The sequence below is a fragment of the Pelophylax lessonae genome, assembly GCF_965119305.1.
Source record: "Pelophylax lessonae genome assembly, chromosome: 4".
Classification (NCBI taxonomy): domain Eukaryota; kingdom Metazoa; phylum Chordata; class Amphibia; order Anura; family Ranidae; genus Pelophylax; species Pelophylax lessonae.
In genome coordinates this window covers 183,946,266-183,973,035 of record NC_138771.1, presented here as the reverse complement: position 1 = coordinate 183,973,035, position 26,770 = coordinate 183,946,266, and the positions used below count along the sequence as shown (strand labels likewise).

The 26,770-nt window shown below is 39.0% G+C and overlaps 1 protein-coding gene across 1 annotated transcript in view; it reads right to left on the bottom strand.

Moving 5' to 3' along the window:
- Window positions 1–1,116: 1,116 nt before the first annotated feature.
- The window catches only part of PCLO (piccolo presynaptic cytomatrix protein), a 307,080-nt gene continuing 281,426 nt past the window's right edge, over window positions 1,117–26,770 (bottom strand). Inside the window, exons 20-23 of the mRNA XM_082257080.1 lie at window positions 24,470–24,528; window positions 17,760–17,894; window positions 13,670–13,815; window positions 1,117–4,378 (exon numbers count right to left, since the gene is read on the bottom strand). Coding sequence (XP_082113206.1) covers window positions 4,238–4,378; window positions 13,670–13,815; window positions 17,760–17,894; window positions 24,470–24,528 — 481 coding nt within the window. The 3' untranslated portion in view covers window positions 1,117–4,237. The remainder of the gene's footprint in view (window positions 4,379–13,669; window positions 13,816–17,759; window positions 17,895–24,469; window positions 24,529–26,770) is intronic.

Sequence of the window (26,770 nt, the reverse complement as noted above, 5' to 3'; positions counted from 1 at the left end):
ACCAATCCCCCTACAGTGCAGCTGGAGCGTGAAAGAAGAAGAGAAGCTGGCAGCACTGCAGGGGTTGGCAGAAGAGGAACAGTGTCTGAAATAAGACAGTACAGATGCTTCCTGTTCAGCAGGTGCCTGGGCTCCCCCTTTTGAACTGAAGGTGCCTGAGCCCAGTACAGGAGGGCTGGCTGTACTGCCTTATCTGCAGTCCTGGCTGCAAGGCAGAAGTACTAAGCCACAGTGCTACTTACACCTAGATATTAGATTTAGTGATACAATACCTGATCAATTTTATGCATCTTTTTTAGATTTTGAAATGTGTTTATGTTATTTGTATGCAAAATAGGTGTCTGAGAGCTATAATATATACCTTATATGAACACAGAAGGCGTTTAACAGATGTATTAGTTTATACTAGTGATGACCAATATAGTTTTTTTACTGCCGATACCGATACTGGTATTTTGGTAATCGGATATCGGTATCGGCCGATATCTGCCGATATTTTCGGACATCAAAAAAAAAATGTGTTTTTTTAATGTCTACAGGTACTGTGGTGGAGGATCTGGGGGTCTATAAGACCCCAAACCCCTCCTCTGCACTTAAAGCATTCAAAACGCCAAGTTTGGATGTTTTGAATGCTGTAAGATTTTGAATTTGGCGCCGCCAGTACCTGGAAGTGATGTCATGACATGACATCACTTCTGGGTACTCGGCGGCGCCAAATTCAAAGAAATGGAGACTCGGTCAGATGGCAGCGGTGCAGATAGAGACCCGCCAGATGGAGGCGGCGAAGGTAGGATGCCCTGGTCTCCGGGTGGGACGGGAGACCCGGGCGAGCCGCGGAAGTTGGCAGGAGGGGGGCATCCCCTCCCGCTCCTTGGAATGACAGCCAAGCGGCTTCTCAGCTGTTGTCACACCGGTACCAGGGTGATGCCTCTAGCTGCAGGCATCACCCCGGTACATGCACTTTCCTGAAATATCGGCAATGTTGGTAAATGAAAAGCTGATTCCGATATATCGGGGAAAGTCCATATCGGCCCTCGATATATTGGCTTTGCCGATAATCGGTCGATCCCTAGTTTATACATTTTGAAATTATACCCAATAAGTTTACAAAGAGAAGGATGTTATAAATATTTATTAGCTTGACTGGATTACAACCTTTTGTACATCACATTTGCATAAATTCTCAAGTTACATCTTGTGTACAACCACAAAAACTATGACATGGATTTTTACATTAATTGAAGAAACATTAACAGATTTACAGGCAGATTTCTATACAGTTCATCAATGTTTAACTCATTTGTACAACTGTTTTAAACAAATGATCTTCAAGGAATTAGAAGGGGGAAAAAAAATCTAGGATGACAATAATAAAAATACACAAATATGGGCAGACTTCCATCAACGCATGCAACATTCATGTGAAAACATTTATTTCAGGACACTACAGAATTTACGTAATTTAAATATATTTTTTTTACATTTTCTTCATATATATCTCTTATTTTTCAGGCTCTCTGTACAGATTCTCAATGAATGACAACAAACACGCTGTTCAACCATTGCTGGTTCATCATCTGAGCACATCACATATCAATTTTACATGTACAATTGAACAGAATGCTCACATTCACATGCTGAATGCCAAATGGAATTAGAATCCCTCAGTCCTTTTCATCTTTCTACAAAAATGTAGACTTATTTACACAATAACAAAAAAGTACTTGCTCCTAACATTTCTTTAGTTAGAATTTGTTAGAACAGTAAAGCACAGACTAGTGATTGTAATAAAGTCGTAGAGAGAGGGTATTCATTTTGCCTGGCCCTTTTTACGTAATTTTGTTCAGAATAACAGGATATTCTTTGTGTTAAGAGTAAAATAAAACTTATTTGGATTTGTTTTCACTGAAAAAGACAATAGTATTCAAAAAATACCTGAAACAATGCAACTTAAGCATATCTGAGATGTTAAGAAAACATCAGGCACTATTAATGTCCCTTTTATTATGATTGTAGGTGTGTCGGTGTGCAGGGAAAAATAACATGCAATTTATATTTAAACTGGTATTTTCTTGCCCGCCACTAAGTTTTCATTCATTTACTTGTATTCATTACGTGTGCTTAAATAAGGTTATGTTTCAAGTACTGCAAACAATTAAAAAGAGGGAGATATCATCTCTTTAATCTGCAGCCATGGAACTGGATTTGACTCATGCTTAACATCCAAAACTCTTCATTTCCAAACAAGGCCAATGAATAAAAGTAATGTAAAGAACTATAGAAATCTCACTCACTTATAATCACACACGCTGTGCTTTTTGCTTAAACATTTCTATTTCTGCGGATCAATCTGAACTCTAAAATTTGCCTTGCTTTGCATATAAATAAACATATATTTAAATATTTTTTTTTTTATCTTGGCTCTATTTATAAAATTAATATCAAGAGAGGACTAGTTGTCAACAAACATCTGGATCTATGTAATCACTTCTAGGAGAAGCAAAAGCAATAAACACTATTAATGTGTTCAAATATATGTGCAAAAACGAAAATACTGATAGTTGTTTCTTACACAAAAGAAGTTTTTTTTGTATTTTTTTTTTTTTTTTTTAGTTTTACACATTTTTTTTGTCATTTTCACTTACAGAAAAAGCATTGATACATCAATGTTGCATAGAATACTTCCATAATAACTCAAGAATTTGGTTTAACACTTTGTTGGCACACTTCGGAAGCATATTATACACTGCTTATATTAGTCATTGATGCACCAAAACATTGTCACTCACTCTGTTTGACAGATGACCGATGCATCTGTAGAATTTCATGTGTTTAAGAGGTCCTACTTCTAGGGTATGTCCAAGCTAAGGAAATGCTGAGTCTACTTGCAGTTTCTCTACACTAAACATGGCCTGGCAAGATGGAAACAAAATATATGAAATGTTATGTTGCTCCAGAGAACAAATACCATTATGTCATTGGAATGTAGTGAATGAAAGGCAGAGGCAATGGTAGCTCTGCTAATTTAGTGTTGATTACAGGTTTCCTTGCAAGAATCTGTATTTGTGCTATCATACTGAAATTTTGTCTCCGTAGCAACCATTCGCATGCTTTGCAGTCTTTTACAGGAACGCTCAGCATAAAAGAATTGCAGTTTAAAAATGCACTATTGTAGCGCTTTAGGCTATTGAATGGAAAATCAGAAAGAGGTTCTTCATAATAGAAACAGGGCTGGAAAGGAAAAACAAACATATATTCCATTTACGATGATTTTATCTGACATTAAGTTACCTTTATTTTGACAGAAACCACTTATGAACACACTGCGTGATAGGCAGTATGTATGTACATTAGTGACTGTAGCAATTAACAGTACATTTTCATCACACCCATCAATCATTCACCTGAGTTACAAAGAGAAAATTCAGAACATAATTGCTTTTTATATCCTTCTCTTAACTAAAAGGTGGCATGTAGAACAACACACATAGGCTCCTCTTCCTTATTTATGTTACTGAAATCCACCTTCTGTTTTGTGCCACAGCATTACTTTAAGTTTTGACAGCTACTTTATATTTTTTTTTTTTTTTGCAATTTAAACCAATGAATCAGAAATTGCAGTGTCTCTCATATGCTAATATAAGCCCGCAAGAAGTACTGAGCTCATGTGTTTCACCGTGTTTGGAATTCCAATCACAAAATAAAAGATAGGCACTGCACGTTAACTGTACGGTAACTGTACACCTGGCATAGAGAGAGAACATTACCTGGAACTTAGAGGAAGGAACTATACTGTTTATTCCTGTACCAATACCAACTCCAAGAAACACCATAAACAGCATTTTATATTATCTATCAATGGAAAACATCTAAGGTGCAAATTAGTTGGAACATATATCGAGTGTTACTTTTTTCTTTTAATTTTTATAACCCTTATTTTATATTGCCTTATTTTCAAGTGCTTCTAAGCTGCTCTGTTGAATGAAACATAATAGAACTAGTAAAGCACTTGTATACTCTAACCAGTCTTCTACACACCAGATTTATTTATCATCATCCCCTACAAGTTGTCATTTATTATTAGCAAACGCATCTTATTTCTCATCGACTGCAAAACATGTCAACAAAGATTCCAAAGCACGGCTTGAAACATGTGCAAACTTTGTTTTCTAGGCAGTCTTTATTCCATTGAAACTGAAATTGTTCCTGACGTTTTGCTCCTAGCAAAGATTGTTGTTCAGTGTGTTTGAGCAGAGCTTGCTAAAAGTTTGTGCCAATTTACTATTCTTTTTCGAAGGTCCACTTTGTCCAGCCAAATGTAAGCTTCACCAATAAGAGTTTTCTTCATAAACTTCCCTCCATTCGAAGCAAGCAAAATCTATGGAAAATAAAATTAAGAATAAAATGATTGGAAATTTTTGAAAAGTACATGTATGTAACACATTAAAAAATTATACTTAATAAATATACATGCAGTGTAGAAGGCAATTGTATATATGTATATTTAACAAAATATATTAACCACTTCAAATTCTTAGGCCATATATATATATATATATATACCTATATTTACAATATCTCACACCCCTCACATTTTTGTAAATATTTTATTATATCTTTTTATGTGACAACACTGAAGAAATGACACTTTGCTACAATATAAAGTAGTTAGTGTACAGCTTGTATATGTGTGAAGAGTGTCACAAACCTGTATTGGCACAGTTTGTACTGTTCGACTGCACTAGTGCACTTCTTCAATGTTATGTGATTCGTTGTGTTTATGTAAAAGTTCTTTTTTATGCATGTTGTATTAAATTGTACTGGATAAAGTGAAGCACCGTATATTTTTGATCACAGTATATTTATTCTATTAGAGATCACAATCATTTTTATTTCATATTATATTTTCATTGGGAATCCACAGTTTTTATTAAGTGAATAGTGCTGCACTTTTCCTGTTTATGTGTATTTATCTTTAAGTAGTTTTTATTAGATTTACCGTATATACTCGAGTATAAGCCGACCCGAGTATAAGCCGAGGCCCCTACTTTTACCACAAAAAGATGGGAAAAATTATTGACTCGAGTATAAGCCTAGGGTGAGAATGCAGGGCGGCGGGCATGGTGCAGGAGAATGCAGGGCGGCGGGCATGGTACAGGAGAATGCAGGGTACTGGCATGGTACAGGAGAATGCAGGGTGAATGGCATGGTACAAGAGAATGCAGGGTGACTGGCATGGTGCAGGAGAATGCAGGGTGGCTGGCATGGTGCAGGAGAATGCAGGGTGGCTGGCATGGTGCAGGAGAATGCAGGGTGGCTGGCATGGTGCAGGAGAATGCAGGGTGGCGGGCATGGTACAGGAGAATGCAGGGTACTGGCATGGTACAGGAGAATGCAGGGTGACTGGCATGGTACAAGAGAATGCAGGGTGACTGGCATGGTACAGGAGAATGCAGGGTGACTGGCATGGTACAGGAGAATGCAGGGTGACTGGCATGGTACAGGAGAATGCAGGGTGACTGGCATGGTGCAGGAGAATGCAGGGTGGCTGGCATGGTGCAGGTGAATGCAGGGTGGCTGGCAGGGTACAGGAGAATGCAGGGTACTGGCATGGTGCAGGAGAATGCAGGGTACTGGCATGGTGCAGGAGAATGCAGGGTACTGGCATGGTGCAGGAGAATGCAGGGTACTGGCATGGTGCAGGAGAATGCAGGGTACTGGCATGGTACAGGAGAATGCAGGGTACTAGCATGGTACAGTAGAATGCAGGGTACTGGCATGGTACAGTAGAATGCAGGGTACTGGCATGGTGCAGGAGAATGCAGGGTGACTGGCATGGTGCAGGATAATGCAGGGTGACTGGCATGGTACAAGAGGATCCGGGGTTGTGGGCATACTACAGGAGATGCAGTGCTGTGGGCATGGTACAGGTGGACCATGCCCGCAGCACTGCATCCCTTGTAGTATACCCGCAGCCCTGCAGAATGGCAGGTAGTGCAGCAGTTTCCCTTACCTGTTCCAGAGACGCCTTCATTTTAAAAATGGCGCCGCCCGGCCCCGACATGTCATTGCGCACGCGCCGCCGCTCGTATACTTTTGGCTATTCCCGGCCTCTCCCGAGCGGCGCCGGGAATAGCCGAAATTACACGAGCGGCGGCAGCGCGTGCGCAATGACATGTATGCGCCGGGCGGCGCCATTTTTAAAACTCAAGCACGTCGGAGCGGCCGGGAACTTTTTTTTTTTTCTTGACTCGAGTATAAGCCGAGGGGGACGTTTTCAGCACAAAAAAATGTGCTGAAAAACTCGGCTTATACTCGAGTATATACGGTAAGCAGATCCAATAACTGAGGAAGAATCATCAAGTTCACAGTTATACAGTGAGATACAAGTAACGTGACAATACAACAGTGTAACGTTCTGGTCTATTAATAGATGCAGATGGGTACTCGCAGGTTGTGATAAACCATGCCAAAAACGTGAACTCGTGGGGAGGATAGGGAATGAGAGAGGGGAGTGCTGGGTAAGGGGAAGAAAAGGAAGGAAAGGGGGGTGGGAAGGGAGGTAAGGGTAGGGGTGCAAAATAGTAAGCTAGAAGTGTAAGGATTTCAGTTCAAATAATGTTACATACTCCATTTATTATGTGAACAATCAGAATGAAACCATACATTTAGGATTACGAAACCAAAGTGACCAATTACATTTAGCATACGCGAGGTTCCTAAGAGCAAACCTCTTTTCCATATTGAAGTTGAGATCACTGACAATCTTGGATGGACTACAATACTTCTAGAGTAAGGAGGGAAATGTTCTAGACCAATATGAAGTAATGCTATTTTGGGTTTGGGGCTAGCTGGTCTGCTAATTATCTCAGAGATCAAAGTAAATATTTTATTCCAGAAAGATCTGATTTACAAGACCACATAATGTGTAATAAAGAGCTAAGTTCACTACAGTGGCATCAACACAGTGATGAGTGTGAAGGGTATATTTTTAAGAGTTTTACAGGCATTTGTTCCCATTAGTGGAGGAGTTTCAGATATGACTCCCAATGATTTGCACAGTGGGAGGCTTTTGTGGTATACAAGAAGGCCTTTTGCCAGGTTTAATCAGAAGTGGTTTGATTTATAATCACTTCCCCTTTGCACAGGGTAGGTGTTTTGTGAGTGAATTTTGAATTAATAAGATATGAGTAAAAGCAGGAGATCCCTTTGGTATTTTGGGTTATTAAGAAATTGGAAAATGGGTGAAGGGAGATTGATTAGTGGGAATCTTATTGGAGGTTATACAGTGAGTAATCCTCAAGCAAGTAAAGAGGTCTCAGGGGAGTAAGGAGAATTTGTCTTTTAGGTATGGAAAGGAAGCAAGTTTATTATCCTCTTGGAGCTCTAGTATTTGTATTTCATGAGCTTTCCATGAAGTTAGGTTTACAGTAGATAAGGCATCATACAGTAAAGAGTGTCAATGAGAAGTGGTATTGATCGTGACTCAGGGGGCTTATAAGACAGCATTGAGGACCAGACTTCTAAGGAAGCTTTACTGCATGGGTGGTTTAATTTAGGGTGTTTCTAATCTAAGGAGCTTAGGAGGAGGGGAGTCTGTGGTGAAAAAGTGGGCTACACAATAAAAGTTCCATCATAGACCATGTTTTTTCCCTTGTGGGGTGCCACTAGTAATATAATTGGTCTAGGAGTAATGCTTGATAATAAGAGTATACACGAGAGAGGCCTGCTCCACCTTTATTGGATAGGCGTAATAGTAAGTGAGTGGCACATCTAGGTCATTTTGAGTCCCAAACATATCGGACTAGTTGTTTTTGTATATTATGGAATAATTTAGTGGGTAGTATTATAGGAAGGGTCCTAAAAAGATACAGCAATTTTCATAGTATAAACATTTTTAAAGCTGCAATTCGACCTAACCTCAACAGTTCAAAGTTCTTTTGGTAGTGATTTATGAAAGGGCCATGGTTGAAGTCATAAAGCTGAGTAATTGAGGTGGTCAAATGTATCCCAAGTATTGGATCGAGTGTGTGGACCATACAAATGGAAAATGTTTGGCGAGAGATTTTTGGATTTTAGGAGGTGTGTGCAAGTTTAAAATGAGAGATTTTAATTAGTTTAGTTTATAATAGGAGACTTCTGCATATTGGTTGTGTATAGTACGTATTGTATGGAGAGATTTGAAGGGGTTGGTAACTATTTATATGATATGTTTGTGAACAGACTGATTTTACGTGCTGTCCTGGAACATGGGATACCAGAAGAAATTAAGGGTTCTTCACTAATTTTTGAAGCTAGGGGTTCAATGAGGAGTGCGAATCGGATGGGAAACAGGGGGCATCCCTGCCTGGTGCCATTTGTGATATCAAATGGCTTAGATAGTATACCATCGCTAAGCACTCTGTGGCAGACAGGGTTGAATAAAGGGATAGTATGGCTGATTGTAGCCAACCTGTAATACCATATTTCTGTAGTACTGCCTGCAATAATCCACAATGGAAGCGGTCAAATGCCTTCTCTGCATCCAAGGATCGGAGCAGGGAAGGCATTTTCTGAGTTTCAAGGCTATGAATTAGTTAGAGTAACCTTCTTTTGGCATCTGGTACTTGTTGACCATGAATAAAACCCACCTGGTAGGAGTGAATCAGGGAAGGTAGAAGTGGAAGCAGTCTGTAAGATATGACTTTGGCATATCATTTCACATCTGTGTTTATAGAGAGATAAATTATAATTTTGCACCAGTCTGAGATCCTTGCCTGGCTTAGGTATCATTGCTATTATAGACTGTAGCATTTCTTTAGGTAGCAAGCCAGAGGATGCAGCTTGATTGAAGAGGTCAGTCAGGTGTGGAATGAGAGTGGTTTGTAATACTCATTAGTATAGCCATCCCCACTAAGGGATTTATTAGAGGGAAGAGTTTTGATGGCCGATTCGATTTCTCCTGGAGAGAAGGGTTCAGATATAGATTTAATCTGGGATGAAGACAAAGTAGGTAGATTGGTTGAGTGAAAAAAGGATTGTATTGAGGTAGAGGTTGGTTGAGAAGTGACCATATCACTGGTCAGAGTTGCTGAATGCATTTGCTATATCTAAAGGATTGACCATTGGGGAGTTGGAAAAGGGATGGTGATCTAAGGCAATCTTGGATTTAGGACATTGTTGCCGAACAGATCTTGATAACAGAGAACTCATTTTGTTCCCCAGGGAGTAATAAGTCGCCTTGGATCTTTTCAGATTAAGATTGTGTCTATGAAGTAAGAGGAAACAAAGTGTATTTCTATCGGCAAGCAGAGATGAAGAAAGGTCAGGGGAGGGAGACTTTTTATTTTGCTCTTCCTTACATTTGATTGAGGCTAAGACCTCTTCAATTGGACGCATCCTCTGGCTGTTAACAGAAGATTGCAACCTTCTGAAATGCCTCTTATAAAAGCGTTATACATGGCCCATAATATCAGTACAGGAATGTCCGGGGTAGTATTAGTTTCAAAGAAGGCGTGGGCTTCTTAGTTCTACTGTGATTAGGGTCTGCCAGGAGGGTAGAATTCAATCTCCAGAGGTAAGGAATATTGGGTCTCTTGAGGGACAGATGCGGGCAAGAAGTCAGGTTTAGGGATCCTGTGTCAATTAAAAATTTCTAGCTCAGGGAGCGAAGGAAGGAAAAATTTCATTAGCACTTGAAGGTGTGGATCTAGGGCATCAAGAGTGACGGATTCTGAAATGCCACGAAATGTAATAATATTCCATCTTGAGCCTTCTAGGTTCAGTTTTAATTGCTGCAGTTCTGTATCATGATCAGTATGCATGTCCACCAATTCATTATGAGCTGTACACACTCAGTTTGGTTTCAGCATGATGCAGGTGTTGCTCATGTTCTTGTACAGTGTTAGAAATTGGGGCTATCACTGCTGTCACATCATTGTGCAGGGTCTGTTTTAAAGATAGAAGCATATTTTTCCTAGTTAGTTCAGACACTGGTTAATTAGAGGCAGGGAAAGCTTCTATGGCAGATTGCAGCTGCAATGCTGCATAGGGGGAGACAGAGAGGCAGGTTCTAATATGTTGCAAGATGGCTCCTCCATTCTGGGCCTGGATTTTACAGGGCTGCAGGATGATGGGGACAGAGGAGGAGAGGACTCACCAGGGTCACCGTCATACAGCAAAACGGTCAGTCTGCGATCTGGGTAGATATGTTGTAATCGCCGTCATGACCTGAAGGGCCATCGCAAGCTTCGCGGGTGCCATGTTAGCTGCCTGATGATCTGCAGGCCAAGTAGTTGTCGGTCAGTTTCCATGCCTGCCCGGGTGCTTTGTGGCGGCAGGTCATGGTTCTCATGTGTAGCAGAGTTTGTGCCAGGTTAGTGGGACCGGGTGTCACCACTGTTGTCAGTCTGTGGCCGCGAATGTAACGTGGAGCAAAGGAGCTCTAGGAAGCAGCTTGTCATCTCCAGAGCCAGTCGGACACACCCCTCTCATCTGTTTATGTTTATTTAGATACCAACTACTGCAGAGAAATTTTACCAGTGCAGTCACTGTTTAATAAAAGGGGTTTGTGGGGGCGTTACCGCAGATTTGTTACTCTATTTGAATATTTATTCCTACTGTTGGTAAAGCACATGCCTAGGAACTTTTAGGAGTCAAAAAAGTAATGTAATTTTATTAGGTACATTCTAATGGTCAAAACTGCCTCCCTTTTGCAGAAAAATGTACAAAAAGAGCATGACGAACAGAGTGGGGATAAGGATTTCTACCTAGGACCTAATTAGGACTTTATGGAAATGAAAAATGTTTTCCAGGGCATGGTTAAGAGAAGACACAATGGCGTATAATACACAGAGCCTAGCATTAATTCCCTCTATAAAAGCACTACACCTAGCATATGTACAACGTTTTGACCAAGAAATATGATATGTCTGAGGCTTCTAAAAGGGAGTTATATGGGCTAAATGGCAACATGGTTGAGGAGAAATTCAAATCTATGTGATGTTTTAACCATTCCCATTCTTCTTAAAAATGCTTTTATTGCTGTTTCCCTATCACTTCCTGTTGTTGCAACAACTGTCAAACCATGAGAGACAGCAAATCTCTCTAAAGGGAACAGAGAAGGTTCTAAACCTTCTCCATAATATTGAAACTGTAAAAGGAAAATGTACAGTTTTTATGCTTATCAATTTTGTAGTATTAGATTGAAAAGAACAAAAACACCTACCTACACCCCCCTCGTGCAAATATGTCCAGTTTTTATTTTCTCTTAGCTAGTATACAGTACTTGAAGTCAGATCTTAGATGCAGTGTCATTGGAGCTTGTAGTTGTGCCTGCCCACTAGAGTATAGCTGTGGGGAGGGAAATTGAAGGCAAACATTGCTTGACCCAGGAAAAAGTGGAGCACTGCACCTTAGAAACATGCTGCATCTGAGGTTCTTTATAATAGTATTTCTTTTTTTATTTCAGGTTCTTATATAGCGCTGTCAATTTACGCAGTGCTTTACATATACATTGCACATTCACATCAGTCCCTGCCCTCAAGGAGCTTACAATCTCTGGCAACTCTGGCAACTGAAATTTAATGTGGATAAGTGCAAGATAATGCACCTGGGGCGTAAAAACCCAAGGGCAGAATATAGAATATTTGACACAGTCCTGACCTCAGTATCTGAGGAAAGGGACTTAGGAGTAATTATTTCAGAAGACTTAAAGGTGGTAAGACAATGTAATAGAGCAGCACGAAATGCCAGCAGAATGCTTGGATGTATAGGGAGAGGTATAAGCAGTAGAAAGAGAGAAGTGCTTATGCCGCTGTACAGAACACTGGTGAGACCTCACTTGGAGTATTGTGTGCAGTACTGGAGGCCATATCTCCAGAAGGATATAGATACTCTAGAGAGAGTTCAGAGAAGAGCTACTAAACTAGTACATGGATTGCAGGAAAAAACTCACCAGGAAAGGTTAAAGGACCTTAACATGTATAGCTTGGAAGAAAGAAGAGACAGAGGGGATATGATAGAAACTTTTAAATACATAAAGGGAATCAACTCGGTAAAGGAGGAGAGCATATTTAAAAGAAGAAAAACTACCACAAGAGGACACAGTTTTAAATTAGAGGGGCAAAGGTTTAAAAGTAATATGAGGAAGTATTACTTTACTGACTGAGAGAGTAGTGGATGCATGGAATAACCTTCCTGCAGAAGTGGTAGCTGCAAATACAGTGAAGGAGTTTAAGCATGCATGGGATAGGCATAAGGCTATCCTTCATATAAGATAGGGCCAGGGACTATTCATAGGATTCGGATATATTGGGCAGACTAGATGGGCCAAATGGTTCTTATCTGCCGACACATTCTATGTTTCTAATCTAAGGTCACATTCATACATACATAGTAGGGCCATTTTTTTTATACAGGATCCAATTAACCTACCAGCATGTCTTTGGAGTGTGGGAGGAAATCAGAGTACCCAGAGGAAACCCACGCAGGCACAGGGAGAACATACAAACTCCAGGCAGGTAGTGTCATGGTTGGGATTTGAACCAGCGATCCTCCTGCTGCTAGGTGAAAGTGCTAACCACTACACCACTGTGCCGCCCAACAGGTGTAGTTTCATTTTTTTCACTGATTTCACTATTATTACCTCTTTGGTAGGCCTATAATATGCATTCTTCTACATATGTAATACTTCACAATGAAAACCTTTAGCAACAATTAGTAAATTAGTGCAGATTCCATCAGCTGAAACTGTCCCTAAGATTCATTTTTTTAGAGTGGCTTATTTGCAGAAATCTGGCACTGAAGTGAGTAAAAAAAACTGCTACACAAAACATTTACAAAACTGTAAATGTTTTGCTTCATTACTTCCCCTTTGTAATCATGATGATTAAGGCACAAGCCCACAATATAGCCTTGGGTGAGGCTTATTCTCCAGTCTCCAATGAACGATTCTCTCTCTATGTTTAGTGCATTATAAAACAATTCCATTATATATATTCAAATATTCACCAATTTTGTCTTTGTTCAATTTCTGTACTGCAATGTTTTTGACCCTGAGGTCTTTAAAGCATTTGCAAAGGAATGTATTTATTTATTTTTTTTGAATAACATACATGTTATACTTACCTGCTCTGTGCAATAGTATATAGAAGCCCCCAATCCTCCTCTTCTTGCTGCTCTGGGCTCCTCCCCCTTGGCGAGTGCTCCCATAGCAAGCTGATTGTGTGCAGGCTCCCGAGTCGGAAATCTGTGTCCATAAGACACAGAGAGTGTGGCTTAGCCCCGCCCCAATTCCCACCTTACTAGCTGCGAGTGAAAGCAACAGGAGCCAAAGGTTCCTGCTGCTGCATGTAAGCCAATTAGGAGAGAGAGACCCGGGAGAGGCTCTCGTGCACATTGCTGGATCGATATTGGGCTTAGGTAAGTATTTGAGGAGGGGGGGCTGCACACTGAAGATTTTTTACCTTCATGCAGAATGCATGTTCCACTTTAAATACGATAACTATGAGAAATGCAATGTTTCAGTGGCAAAGTCATATAAAATAGAGAAGAAGCAACACATACAGTTATTTCAAAATATAATTGTAAAAAAATATAATTATTTTACATAATGTGCATATAAATTATTCTTACATACCATACACTTTAGATGATCACAATTTCTATTAGAAACAAATGACAGCCTTACCTGCACTGAGTGTCCAGCAGGACTCATGCTAAAACGGAATGTCTCATTGAATGAAGGCTCTCGATCATGCCTACAGACCCTGGTTTTCTTCTTTATTATTCGCTTTTGAGTTGCTATATTAATGATGTAGAGTTTCACATACAGATCTGAAAAATTATTATGTGGATGAAGGGAATTACTACAGTTTCTATTGTGCAGCTATCTGAAACTTTTTAAATGCATTGTATACTTATTACAGGGGGAGTACTTGGTTATAAAATGTAGCTGTACAAATGTGTCACGTCCACACTTTTAACACTCACACAAACATGCACTGAGTTAATATGGTACCAGCTATGTCTTACCTATTCAGCAATGAGCTGTTCATAAAGTAATGGAACTTAATGTAATTGAGAGTTCACATACAAATAATGGACACTGGGCATTTAACTAGTTAGCTGTTTATGTTGTCAGGGCACAGGTCCAGAAAAAACAATATATGCAAACTATTTTTTGCCAAAAACATTATTGATTCTGCCCAACCAGTTTTGTTAATCACTAGCCCTGAACAGTACATAGCTAGAAGAGTGACATCACTTTCTCTGTGAAGGGTACGGTATACTGGGCTAAAATCACTACAGCATATTGCTTGAGGTATGTGGGTCATTTGACACATTTTTTTCCCAAAATATCATATGCAATACTGAAAATGTCAGTTCACTATCCGTTTATGCAGTATTTACCGCATAAACCAAAAGCATGGTAGATAGAGCATAAAACAGCCATAATATCAAATCACTAAAGGAAATCAACATATATTTTTGCATGTATTAAAAAGGTAGTGGTCCAGGCACAGATGAGCTTTAAGCTAATTTTTAAGGAGCCAGCACCCGCCAACATCCTTAACGACCAGTGAATAGCTGGCTGTTAAGGAGCCAGCACCTGCCACATTCTTCACAACCATGACGCAGACAAAATAATGTAAACAAAACAAAAGCTGACATTAGAAAATTAAGTAAATACAGTGTCAATCATGATAAATGCTGCTCGTCGACCCGCATAAAAAAGAAAAATTGGCCCACACTTGACGCTTTGCTCCTGCCAACTGACAGCTCCACTTCCTACCAGCCACTAAATAAATTAAGGGCTGGGGCCACCAGGTGATGTCATCGACCCAGCATGCCCCACAGTAAGGAAGGGTTTTTTTCTTTGTGTGGGTGGGTTGTTCATTATGATTGACACTGGATTACTTTGGAGGACATTTATTTTATTTTTTCCTTTTTTTAATAAAGGACTTATCATCGACTGGATCCAGGTTTTTATTTACTTTGGCCATTTTTTGGTGAATTAGTAGGGGTAAAATGTATCCCCTACTCATTCAAATGGGGAGGAGAGCAGGATCTCAGGACACGCTAGTTAAATAGGACTTCCAGATTCTGATATGTCACACCCTGCACCCCCACAACCACTGGGCCTGAGTTGTTGGTTGGAGGCCTTTGTCCTCATCAACATGGGGAAAAGGTGATTTGGGGGGAGATCACCCAAAGCACCCTCCCTTGTGTTGAGGGCATGTGGCCTGGTATGGTTCAGGAGGGGAGCAGGCACTCATCCGCCCTTTCCTGGACTACATGCTTTGCTAAGGGTCTAGCATGGATTTTGTGGGGGACCCAACAACATTTTTTCTTTAATTGTTGGCATTAGGTTCCCTCCAAAAACCATACCAGGCCCGAAGGACCCCACATTGCTTTTTAAAAAAACGAAATGCCAGATTTTCTTTTGTTTAACCACTTGCCGACCGCCGCACGACTATTTACTGCGGTGTCAGCCCCGTACAGGCAAAGTGATGTAGGACTATGTCGCTAGCCTGTGAGCCTCTAGGGGGTGAGCGCGCGCCGGCGGGGGCGAGCGCGCGCCGCCGGAGGCGCACTTCCGCCCCCGCTCATTCCTTAACAAGTCTGCGCGTGTGACCGGTGGACCCGATGTCACTCGGGATCTCCCCGTGGAGAGGGAGAAAGGCAGGCAGCTAATGTAAACAAAGCCGCCTGTCATTCTCCCTGATCTAACTGCAGAGATCATACGATCCTGCTATGCAGGATCGTATGTCTCTGTGGTTACATCACTAGCCACACCCCTTTACAGTTAGAAGCACAGCCCTAGGGACACACTTAACCCCTGCATCACCAATAAAGTTAACCCCTTCCCTGCCAGTGTCATTTTTACAGTAATAGTGTATATGTATAGCACTGATTACTGTAGTAATGTCACTGGTACCCCCAAAAGTATCAAAAATGTCAGTCATGGGTCCGATCTGTCCGCCGCAATGTCGCAGTCCCGCAAAAAAAATTGCAGATCGCCGCCATTACTCGTTAAAAAAAAACACCAAAAATGACAGAAATCTTTCCCTTAGTTAGTAAACGCAATAACTTTTGCGCAAACCAATCAAAATACGCTTATTGCGATTTTTTTTACCAAACATATGTAGCAGAAAACAAATTGGCCAAAAATGTTAAAAAAAGTTTGATTTTTAAATTTTTTTGGGGATTTCATATAAAAAAATGTGAAAAATATTATTTTTTCAAAATTTATGCTCTTTTTTTGTTTATAGTGCAAAAAGTAAAAATTGCATAGGTGATCAAATAACACCAAAAGAAAGCTCTGTTTGTGGGAAAAAAAGGACGTCAATTTTTTATGGGTACAGCATTGCATGACCGCGCAATTGTCCGTTAAAGTCATGCAGTGCCGAATCTCAAAATAGGCCCTGGTCAGGAAGGGGGTAAAATCTTCCGGAGCTTAAGTGGTTAAATTCTGCTGCCAGCGGGCAATCCCACTGACAGCTGATAAGTCACGGCTGTTCAGGATGCAGTGGATGCCGCATCCTTAACAACAAGCTATTCACTGGTTGTTAAGGATGCTGGTGGGTGTTGGCTCCTTAACAACCAGCTGTTCAATGGTTGTTAAGAATGCCAACCGATGCTGGTGGGTGCTAGCATTAAAAAGCACATTTTCTCAACTAAAATACTGCACCTCTTCAAGAAATAGCACATGCAGTTAATAGCATTTTTAGTGAATTGCAAAAAATATTTTTGAAAAACACTATGAGATATTTTACTACTGATCTTAAAGTGGTAGATAACATTTCATGAATTGGACCCACTATGGTGTCCCTGTCCCAGCCTGCTGACTGGACAATGAAAGAACAGAAGCACTCTGAGGCAATTTCTGTGGAAAGCCCCTGCGAAAATGTTTCCTGTGCAATCTATTGGAATCTGGAAAGCAAAAGAACATGACTGGTTTACAGTACTGTTCCTCCCTCCCCTTCTAAGTGCTAATGTGCAATAGATTGCAAAAGGCTGTTAAATAGTCAAGTTTGGGTAGCAGTTGTATTTAAAATAATCCTAATGTTTTTCAATGAACACATTACCACTTTAACTTTTTTAATATCTACCTTGGGCTTAGCTTTAATTTACGATGCAGAAGGTGATTAAAAATGTTACATGACTTCCAAGAGCAACCAAAATATAAATTCTTAGGTACAATATGTACAACATTCATGCAAACCAAATGAGGCAAATTAAAGTTAAAAGATATTTAATGTGTCAGTCTGTTGTTTCTGGCTTGCAGCAGAAAAGAGAAGCAGCTTTAATAAGCTCATACAAAGGCTAACCGTGGAAAAAATTAAACTTACAGCAAACAAATTAATCAAAATTAAAATTTGGACACTGCTGGTGTATTTTTAAAGATGCAACCTCTAAGACTGACATTTCATCTTCTCTTTACTACTTATGGAATAATTGACCTGGATAAAGTATGCAGGACAGATTTTCTAAAATATAGTCATCATGCGTAAGGTGGGTTTGTCTATTGTTTGTACCTATTTCATTACCAGCTTACGCTTTACAATAAGACTTGTTGGCCATAACACTGCTTCTAAGGCCAGCTCAAGCTGTTCGATTATAGGAAGCATTTTTGCAAAATCATTTTGGGACTAGTAAATGCTGTCATTATACCTGTGTTATCCAGTTTCACTGTGCAAGATTTTATTGACTGACTTGGTTCATGTAAATTATTTATTTAACCTAATGAATGAGAAAGCTAAAAAAAATGCAGATACCTGGTAGATGATCTGGAGACTTAAATTTATACGTAATATTTCTACATTGTAGAATCTCTACTATCAGCTGCTCTCCATCTGTCTTCATTTCTTTTTTCAGGGCAATTTTAATTTCACCCATGACTTGAGTTTTACCTGAAATTGAATTAGGAGAAAGTCAGTTTACTGAACATTTGCACAGATTTTTCTAGGCCTGCTTAGTAAACGTTAGTATGCAAAGTAACAACCAACCAATCAGGACTGAAATATTTTTAATCAAGCTACCATAATTTAAATATGATTGATTGTGATTGGTTATATCACTCTGCATTACCTTCATAAATGCGTAAGATAGTAGAAAAATATGCCATTATTGTTCTGCTCAGAAGGGTACCAGTAATCACTTTTCTACCACTTGGTATTCCAATCTATAATTTGTTTAAACTTAACTGTTGTCAAATACAAACAAGTTCTACCTAAAACCTTATAAGAAAATAAATTATTTGTTTCTGGCATATCTTTAGGAGAAGTAACACAATAACTATGAACGATGGCTTTGTGTTACAGCATGGAAAACTAAATCAAGCACTTCAAAAGCTTGAATGAATTAATGTTTCCATGGCGAGCCATTTTCTATTTACTGCCACTATAAGCAATAAACTATACTAGTAATAATGGTCCCCTTGCTGTGATAAAAAGCAAAAAAACAGCTCCAAGTTTGGAGTATATTGTTGCATACAAAGAATAAAGAAGGGTGCATTTATGTGTAGCTACATCTAAGATATACAGCAAGGCACGAGTGTAGCATTTTTTTTTCCATTAAGGAATATTTTAATAATACATAGTTATAGGGGAAACATTAGTTGTGTGGTTGGCCAAGACATTGCTTAGTGGTCACTAGTCTGCCTGTAGAGATCAAAAGGTAGCTGGGCACGTGAGCCAGATCTGGCCATAATTGTGGCAGAATATCTTTAGAGAATTGCAGAGTGTCCCATATGCTTGTACATGAGGCAGAGGCTGCTCATGCTACTTATCTAAGTGTATACCAACGATAAGCATGGGTTGCCTGATCAATGTTCCTCCAGAGAGCCCTGAGCCTTGCAGATGTCTGCCTGTCACAATAGGCATGAGATCATTGCCTAGTCTGGATGACTGTCATCTTATGTTTGTGGGTTGCCTACATGCAATTAGATGTCTATGGACATTTTCCTATATTGTATTCCCCAACTAAATGGAATTGCTTTACTAAAGGCAAATAGGCTGTTCACCTTACATGGGGCATTGCACTTTGCAAGGGAATTAGCCCCAGAGCTTAGTGAATGTGGTGAAGTTTCAATAACCAATCACGTGCAAGGAAAAAAAAATAGCAATTTGCTTGCACATGATTGGATGATGGAAGTCGGCGGATCCGCATCTTATTCACTAAGCTCTGGGGCAAATTGCCTTGCAAAATGAATAACCTTTTTCTTCAGTAAATCAACCACTATATCTCTAACAAACTGTCTGCATTGCTTGAAAGTAGAAATGCACCTATTTTGAAGCAACTGCTCAAAGCAAACATGCAGGCAGCAGCAGTGAAGTGAAAATCCGCTTTGCAAAGTGAATATACACTCCACAAAGTGAACATTTCTATATGCAATAAATTGGTATTGAACTTTTGTCAGAAATATGGAACAGTGTTACAGAGGTTCATTAGTATGCTTAGGTAACAAATGACCAGTATACAATAAGAAAAATCATATAAAAAATGCATGTATACATTCCATCTCTTCTTTGTAGTTAGTGAGCATATACAACATTTAAAGCCATACAATACTGTGTTATCCTTGAAACAATGTTAAAGCTAATTAAAAGCAAGCCGAGAAAAAAAGTCACTCCAGGGACATCTATGGGAGCTTGGCCATTAAGCAGATAGCAGATGTGAATCATCAAAGGTGGAAGGATTGACAAAACTCTGCATATAAAAATAACAAGATAGGAACAGAGAAGATGGAGCACAGGAGGGAGGAGAGAAAGTGCAAGGAAGGGAGGAATGGTAAAAATGTCAGAGATCAAAATGACCAAAGGGGCGGAAAGAGGAGGCAGGTTAGGCACTAGAAGTCTCCAAGTTGCTTCCCTTACTTAGACGGAACTTCCATAAGGAGGTGACACTTTCAAGAACTAGGGAGGCATGAGCATACTGAATATATGGAGAACATATGGCAAAACATTTTTTGTGGGTATCTGAAGATTTTAGACACGTGGTGTTTTTAAGTAGTTGATGCAGTGCACATACACATGGGGGAGTCAATATATATTAATTCAGCACACATCTGATACACACTATTCTGAATAGTGCACACTATTTTTGGGACTGATCAGTATTATTGCTGCGCTACACGATATAGTTTTTTTTTATACCATATGGAATTCATATGGAATGGAAATGTCCAGCGAGACATTTAAACCTGGGATATGATCACAGATGCCATCACCTGTGAGTAGAGACTCTTCTTGCCATAAAGCCCCTGCTTCTACAACATCTTTGATAGACCCAAGAGGAGATGATGGCACCAAAATACTACGACTCAAAGTCCTGATTTATCAGATGCAATAGTACACGTTGACAATCCCAAGTATCGTGATGATCAAGTAACGTTTACTAAAATATCAGATATTCTGGCTTAAAGCCTTGCAGAAACGACAAAGCAAATCACTTCTAAGATCAAAGCAGACATCCAAAATGGGATCATGCATAGAAGCAATTAAACAAAAACTGGATCCCAGTATTGCAAGAACCAACCAAAATGCTATGTGTATACAGGATCTACAGTACAACAAAAATGATCTTGAAAACAGATCCAGGCGATAGAACTTCTGTACTTGTGGCCTCCTGGAATCAATCACTTAGATACAGCAATCAAACCTTTCTTGAAAGAGATCATACCTGATATACCAGAACACCGTCTTGAACTGGATCAGGCCCGGGTTCAGCAAAGGATATAATAGTTAAAGTGCACTTCCATGATGTTAAAGAAAAAGTTATGCAAAACGTCAGAGAAACCTCTAAATCATGGATCACTCCATGGAAATATTCATCACCAAATATTCAAAAACAGAGAGAAATTAATCTACCTGAAATATAGAGGGGCTTTTTCACTATATCCCATATTCACATAGATCTCTTGTTTTTTCCACATTCTCAGAAGAGGAATCTTTGCTATTTCAGATGAGCAATATAATCAAAGCAGGCAATCCCTTAACTTCGGAATCAACAGGCTCCCTTCAATCCCTCTGCTTTATCTCAAGACTGATTTCTCCAACACGGCAAGCCTCTCAGTGTAATAAAGATCACAACAAATCTCCCACCTAAATTGTGATTACCTATTCTTACTGGAATTTTCAACCTCAGATGGCTTTGTTCTATACTGTCAGTAAAGTGACTTAAAGTGGTAGTAAAGTTATTGAGCAAAGTAAAGAAATTTGCCACCCTGCAGGTTTTAGCCATAAATACTAGTATACACTGCATACTAGAACATTATGGAAAACTTTCCGACAAACAATGCCCTATGGTGCTGCGCTATCATGGCTCCCTAGTGCTTACATATCTGCGCTGTCTTCCTTCCAGATTTTGTATCTTTGACCGATTAAATAGCCGGGCTAGGGTGACATCACCCCCGTGCATTCGCATTTCAGTCACATTACCACGGCACTGAGAGTGGACTGTAAATATGGTCTGAACTGCACATGCATTGCTCAAGTTACATTACTTGATGTCAGGAAGAGGGTACATTTATGACAGAAGAGACCCTCTAGGGTTTATGATATAAAAAGAAAACCTGCCTGTCAGCGGACTTTCTAATTCATGACTATACTACCACCTTAACCTTCTCATTTTGGTATAATAAGGCAGTTGTCTCTTCAAAAAATTGAATTTGCAAGGATCACACAAGTTCTTTTCCCAGCACAGCACAGAAATGGCTGACATGCACCCTCACTTAAACCAGTGACCAGAAAATGTTCCTGAAGTCTCATTCAAAAAGCTTGTAAAACCTATTGTTCACACTTGTTTGATTACTGAAGGGAGGAACATATATTCCCCTTCCTAGACTTACATTTTTATGTTGTTTAATACGGTTCTACCTGATTATTTCTTTCTTTCTTTCTTTCTTTCCAGTCTTTCTTTCCAAGAATGTTCTGAGAGTGATTCCTTACATTAGCTGGATGGCAAATCAAAGAATCCTCTGTCCACGGATCCTATACTCCCCCCCCCCCACTATACCCAGGGAGGGTATGATTAATTAATTTTGTTGATATGTACCACCCTCTGCTCTAAGATTACTAAATCCACCTCACATAAATCCATTAAGGTAATCTTACACAATACATTGTGATTATATCACCCAATTAGGAGACACAAAGTATTTCAACAATATTAATCCTAGGAAGTTAACATACTTCTTTTACAGAAAACCCATTTTCCTGCATCATATCAACCTTCATTCATTTATGGAATTCATCATACTTTTTTAAATGTAAATTTTTATTGAGTTTAGAAAAATAAAGAAATGCCTTCCAGAGATACATAATAACAAGGCTTTCATGTTAAACACTTTACAGTTAACAGTGGTCAAGCAAAAATGTAAGTATTAAACAATTCCAGGCAAAAGAGAATAGGAAAGGCAGTCACCTTTGGTAAAGTTAGTGGTAGCAACTCTATCAGTAAGGTGGGGTTGGAGTGTAGAGAAAGGAGATTAATGGAGATGCCAGAGACTCTAGGTATAATTTGGACTTACAAGTGTTCCACATACCTTGGGGTAAATCTCTTTGTAGAAAGACGTTCTAGATAATACCACTAAGAGTTTCCATATGAAGGTGTTACAGTGGATTGGAGCTAGCCAGAGTTTTCAATATTAGTCAATTTATTACAGGTAGACCAGGCATACCTTTTTTAGCAACTGCTTAGATGAAACTAGAGTAGTTATATGCTTTTTGAAAAAAACAAAAACCTTTCACTCTAGTACATATGCTTAAAGACCCAGAAGGACGCTATCTAATGAAAAAAGGTTATATTAAAAACCATCTTTTCACTTTAATCTCCTACTAAGCACTCAATTCCGCTCAACTCACCTTTTTTTCAGACATGTTCAATATTCTTAGACCCCATATAGATGGCACCATTATCTATGGAGGGGATCCTAACATCACCTTAGATATGAGCCTAACTCAATCAAACCTACATAAAACATAACTTAACCAACCAAAACAGGCACTAAATTAGCTAAACTACTTAACTCAATGACCCTGATGGTCACTTGGTGGGAGTTGAACCCGAATTTGCAAGACTTTACTCATTACTCCCATTCTTATTCTACATATACTAGTATTGACTATATACTGTATTTATCTCATCAATCTTGATCCCTTCAGTATCCATGGCTATAATTTGTGAAGTGGCTTTAGTGACCTTAATTCTACTAGATGTTCAAAGAAATCTAAGAACCTTCCACTGGAGCATAAATAAATCATTGCTAAGTGAACCTGTACTTTTCTGAGAAATCCAAAAACATCAAAAACATATTTTTAACTTAACACCCTTACGTATACATCTCTAATCAAGATTTGACCTGCACACAAAGCCACTATACATGGAAATATAAGTCAAACTGCATTGGAGGTCAAGTGTCCACGTCACTTACACATCACACAGTTAGATTGTAAACTACAATCCTTAAATAAAAGCTCAAAAATAAACCAGACAGAGTTTTCCATAAAAAGAAAAAAAATTAAAACAAACGAGTGACCACAATGTTTATTTCCAAAAAGATAGAAGACATTGCTAGCTGGCCAAATCCACACCGATAGCAGAACTTACAAAAAAAACACCAAAGCAAACTTCCAAAACACCAAAGCAATCTTCCAAGGCTTTAGTCATTTTTTTTATTCTTACACAGTAATCCATAACAACCTCCTAGAGCTGAAATTCAGATATTTCTTCAAGATCTCCCGTTGCCCAAACTAACCAAAGTATCGTACATAAGAATACCCTTGCAAGTCCAAACACATAGATGGAAATGAAAGAAGCTATAAGGCAGGTTAAAGCAGGACACTCATTCTCCACCTAAAAAAAAATATTCAACACAATTATATAAGAGGAACCCTTGGAAACAGATGCCAAGATGGCCTTTATTACAGTCATCCCTAAACTCAACAAAGAAAAATAGTAAAATACAGACCAATCTCCCTAACCAACAATGATTTAAAATGACTTACCAATATCTTGGCTAATCAACTAGCCTCATTCTTGGGTGAATAAGTCCAAAAAGAAAAACAGGTAGAATTTATCTTGGAGGCACAAGGCATTTTTCTCATACAATCCAGATGGGATGGAAGTCCCACTAACCCAGGAATGCTATCATCAGTAGATTTACAGAAAGTCTTTAATTCTGTCTGTTGGACTTTATTGTTTGATTTATCGAACACTTGGAATTTTGGCCCTAACTAAATTTGTATGCTTTAAATGGTATATTTTAATCCCCAATTGAATAATCGAATGCAGGAATTATTCTCATTACTCTCTTATAACATCCCAGTATTATCTGCAATAGCAATTGAACCTTTGGAAATTGCAAGAGAAACCCTAAATATTAAAGGCCTTTACTGACAGTATAACCAGTTACCCATATGTATGTTTAATGTTTATAATAATGTAAAGTTTTAAGTAGACAAAGACAAGTAACAATATATCTTACCTTCTGTTTCAGTCAAGCCAATTCCGATTTGGTCTTGTCCATTTTGATTCATTTTTCCACTTTAAAAACAAAATAATGAAGATGACCTTCTTGAAATCAGTTTCATTGCATTACAAAGTTACACTGAAACATATTTCTTTATCATGTTGCGAGCATAATGACTATGTGATTTGTTTCACTCATTAAAAAGTGATATATGGGTGAAAGGTCAGGGGAAGTATTGATTGCTTAGTAACCATAGCTTCTTATATTTTCTTATATTTATAGCTGTTCCTAGATTCATAAAATCTAACAGAGCCATCTGACAATAACTATGGCATTTAAAATGAAATACCAGGCAAACTATTTAAATGATTGGTAACTCTGTACAGCCAAGTCTTGTTATTTACACTCATTTCCACACATATCCAGAATCATGACACATGTACAGTAGTTTCTAAATAAGCAAGTCATCTTCCTGGTTCAGAAATGCAACTTCCAATGTCAGCTCTTCACCTCAAGTCTCTTAGGTGGACAGAGTGTTATCATCTTTTGTCCAGGGAGCAGGGAGTTGGCCAAGGAAGCAGTAATGCTAAACCAGATAATAGCTGCATGATCTTCCTGATTGGTAAGAATCACCAAGTAATATTAGTGAAAAAAAAATAAAAAATAAAAACATCCAAAGACTGGCTAACTGCAATAAATTACATTTTTGTTCTGAGGTTTAGACATGCTTTATGTTAACCTCTTATGAAAAAATTTGTTATGCTTTGTCAAATCACGAAAGCATATTAATGTTTTTCAATCTGTTTTTTAAAAAGATTTTTTCAGATTGCCTCATACATGTTTCCAAGCACCCAGAAGTAAGGTTAAATAAAGAGAAGAAAGGCTAGAAATACAGATCAGAAGTCTTATTTCTCAAATAAAATGTGGAGAAAATTAAATGTGAAATGAAGGCCCGCTCTCTTCCAACCCAAGCCCCAACTACTTTCCTTCCTTTTAATACAAGATGCATTAAAGGAAATCAGTGTCCTCTATACGTTTTTTTTTTTTTTTTGCTATACAAAAAAAAGTATTGGGTTTAAAGTAAACATGTCAAGAAAAGATATAGGAGGTCAGCCATTGCTAACCTTCCTGTAAAGTTCAAAACTGCATGGCTGGTATGCTGACCCACAAGTCCAAATACTTCTGGTCAATGATCTGGGACAGGTATACACATCAGAAAAGTCCTATCTCAATATCTTTTGGGGTAGTACTGAAGCAAGAGAACATTATAGATAATTGGACAGCAAAGCCACCCTGCATTTTTTTTTTCATAATAATATTAATATTATTAATAATCAATGTTTCTTTTAAAGTCAAGCTCTAATTTATTCCCATAGCTCAAAATCGTGGGAAAATAGATGAGCAAATCTTACTATTGGTGACTTGCAGAGATGGAGGTCAAATGCACTTGTGAATGAATTCTGAATCATCACAGAAGCATCTCAAATTGATGTCAAATGGAATCAAAAGGCACCTAAAACAAGCTGCATTTGTCCATGAACACAGGCCCTTTTAAAACATCTCAGACATTCTATCCCTTCTCCAGTCCAATGAAAATATTAACACAGGTTGTAACCCTTCCCCACGCTATCCAAACAAACCAAAATGGTATAACAAAACAATAAACAAAATTTACTGTATATAATATACATTTTACTTTTCAAACGGTTTTATTAAAGCAGAAGGAATGTAGTACAAAACAATACCAATAGGTAATAGTGGTGCATAACAGATGAGTACACGTCAAAATGACATTATTAACAGCAAGCAGTAGCATAACAAACAGGTTTAGGAATAGGAAAGGGGCAAGCTGGGCGCCCCGGTATACAAGTACAAAGGATAAACACAGTGCATAAGGGTGGCTGGGGGTAGGGCAAAAAGGGAGGCCGTAGTACAGCAAAAGATGGTGGTCCAGCCACAACAGGGAAACAAATTAGGTAGCGGCCAACTGAAGGCAATATGGGGGTGGGGGGAGAAAAAGAAGAGAGTAAGAGGGGCAAGAAGGATAGGGGGGGGGGAAGGAAGGGCAAAACAGTGGAGGGGGATGTGCGGGGGAGGAATGGTGCCCGGAGGGAGTCCCGGGCCACTTATGAGGTTCAGATTGACAATACCAGTAGGGAATCGGTGACCAAGCTAGTACAAGGGATTCATCAAAGCCTATTGGAAGACAGTTGTCAGTCCATGGTTTCCAGAGCTTTTCGTAAGGTATAAGTTTATCCAGCAGGATAGCTTCAGTTTTAGCATTGATCATAGCTTAAATGACTCTATTTTTCATAG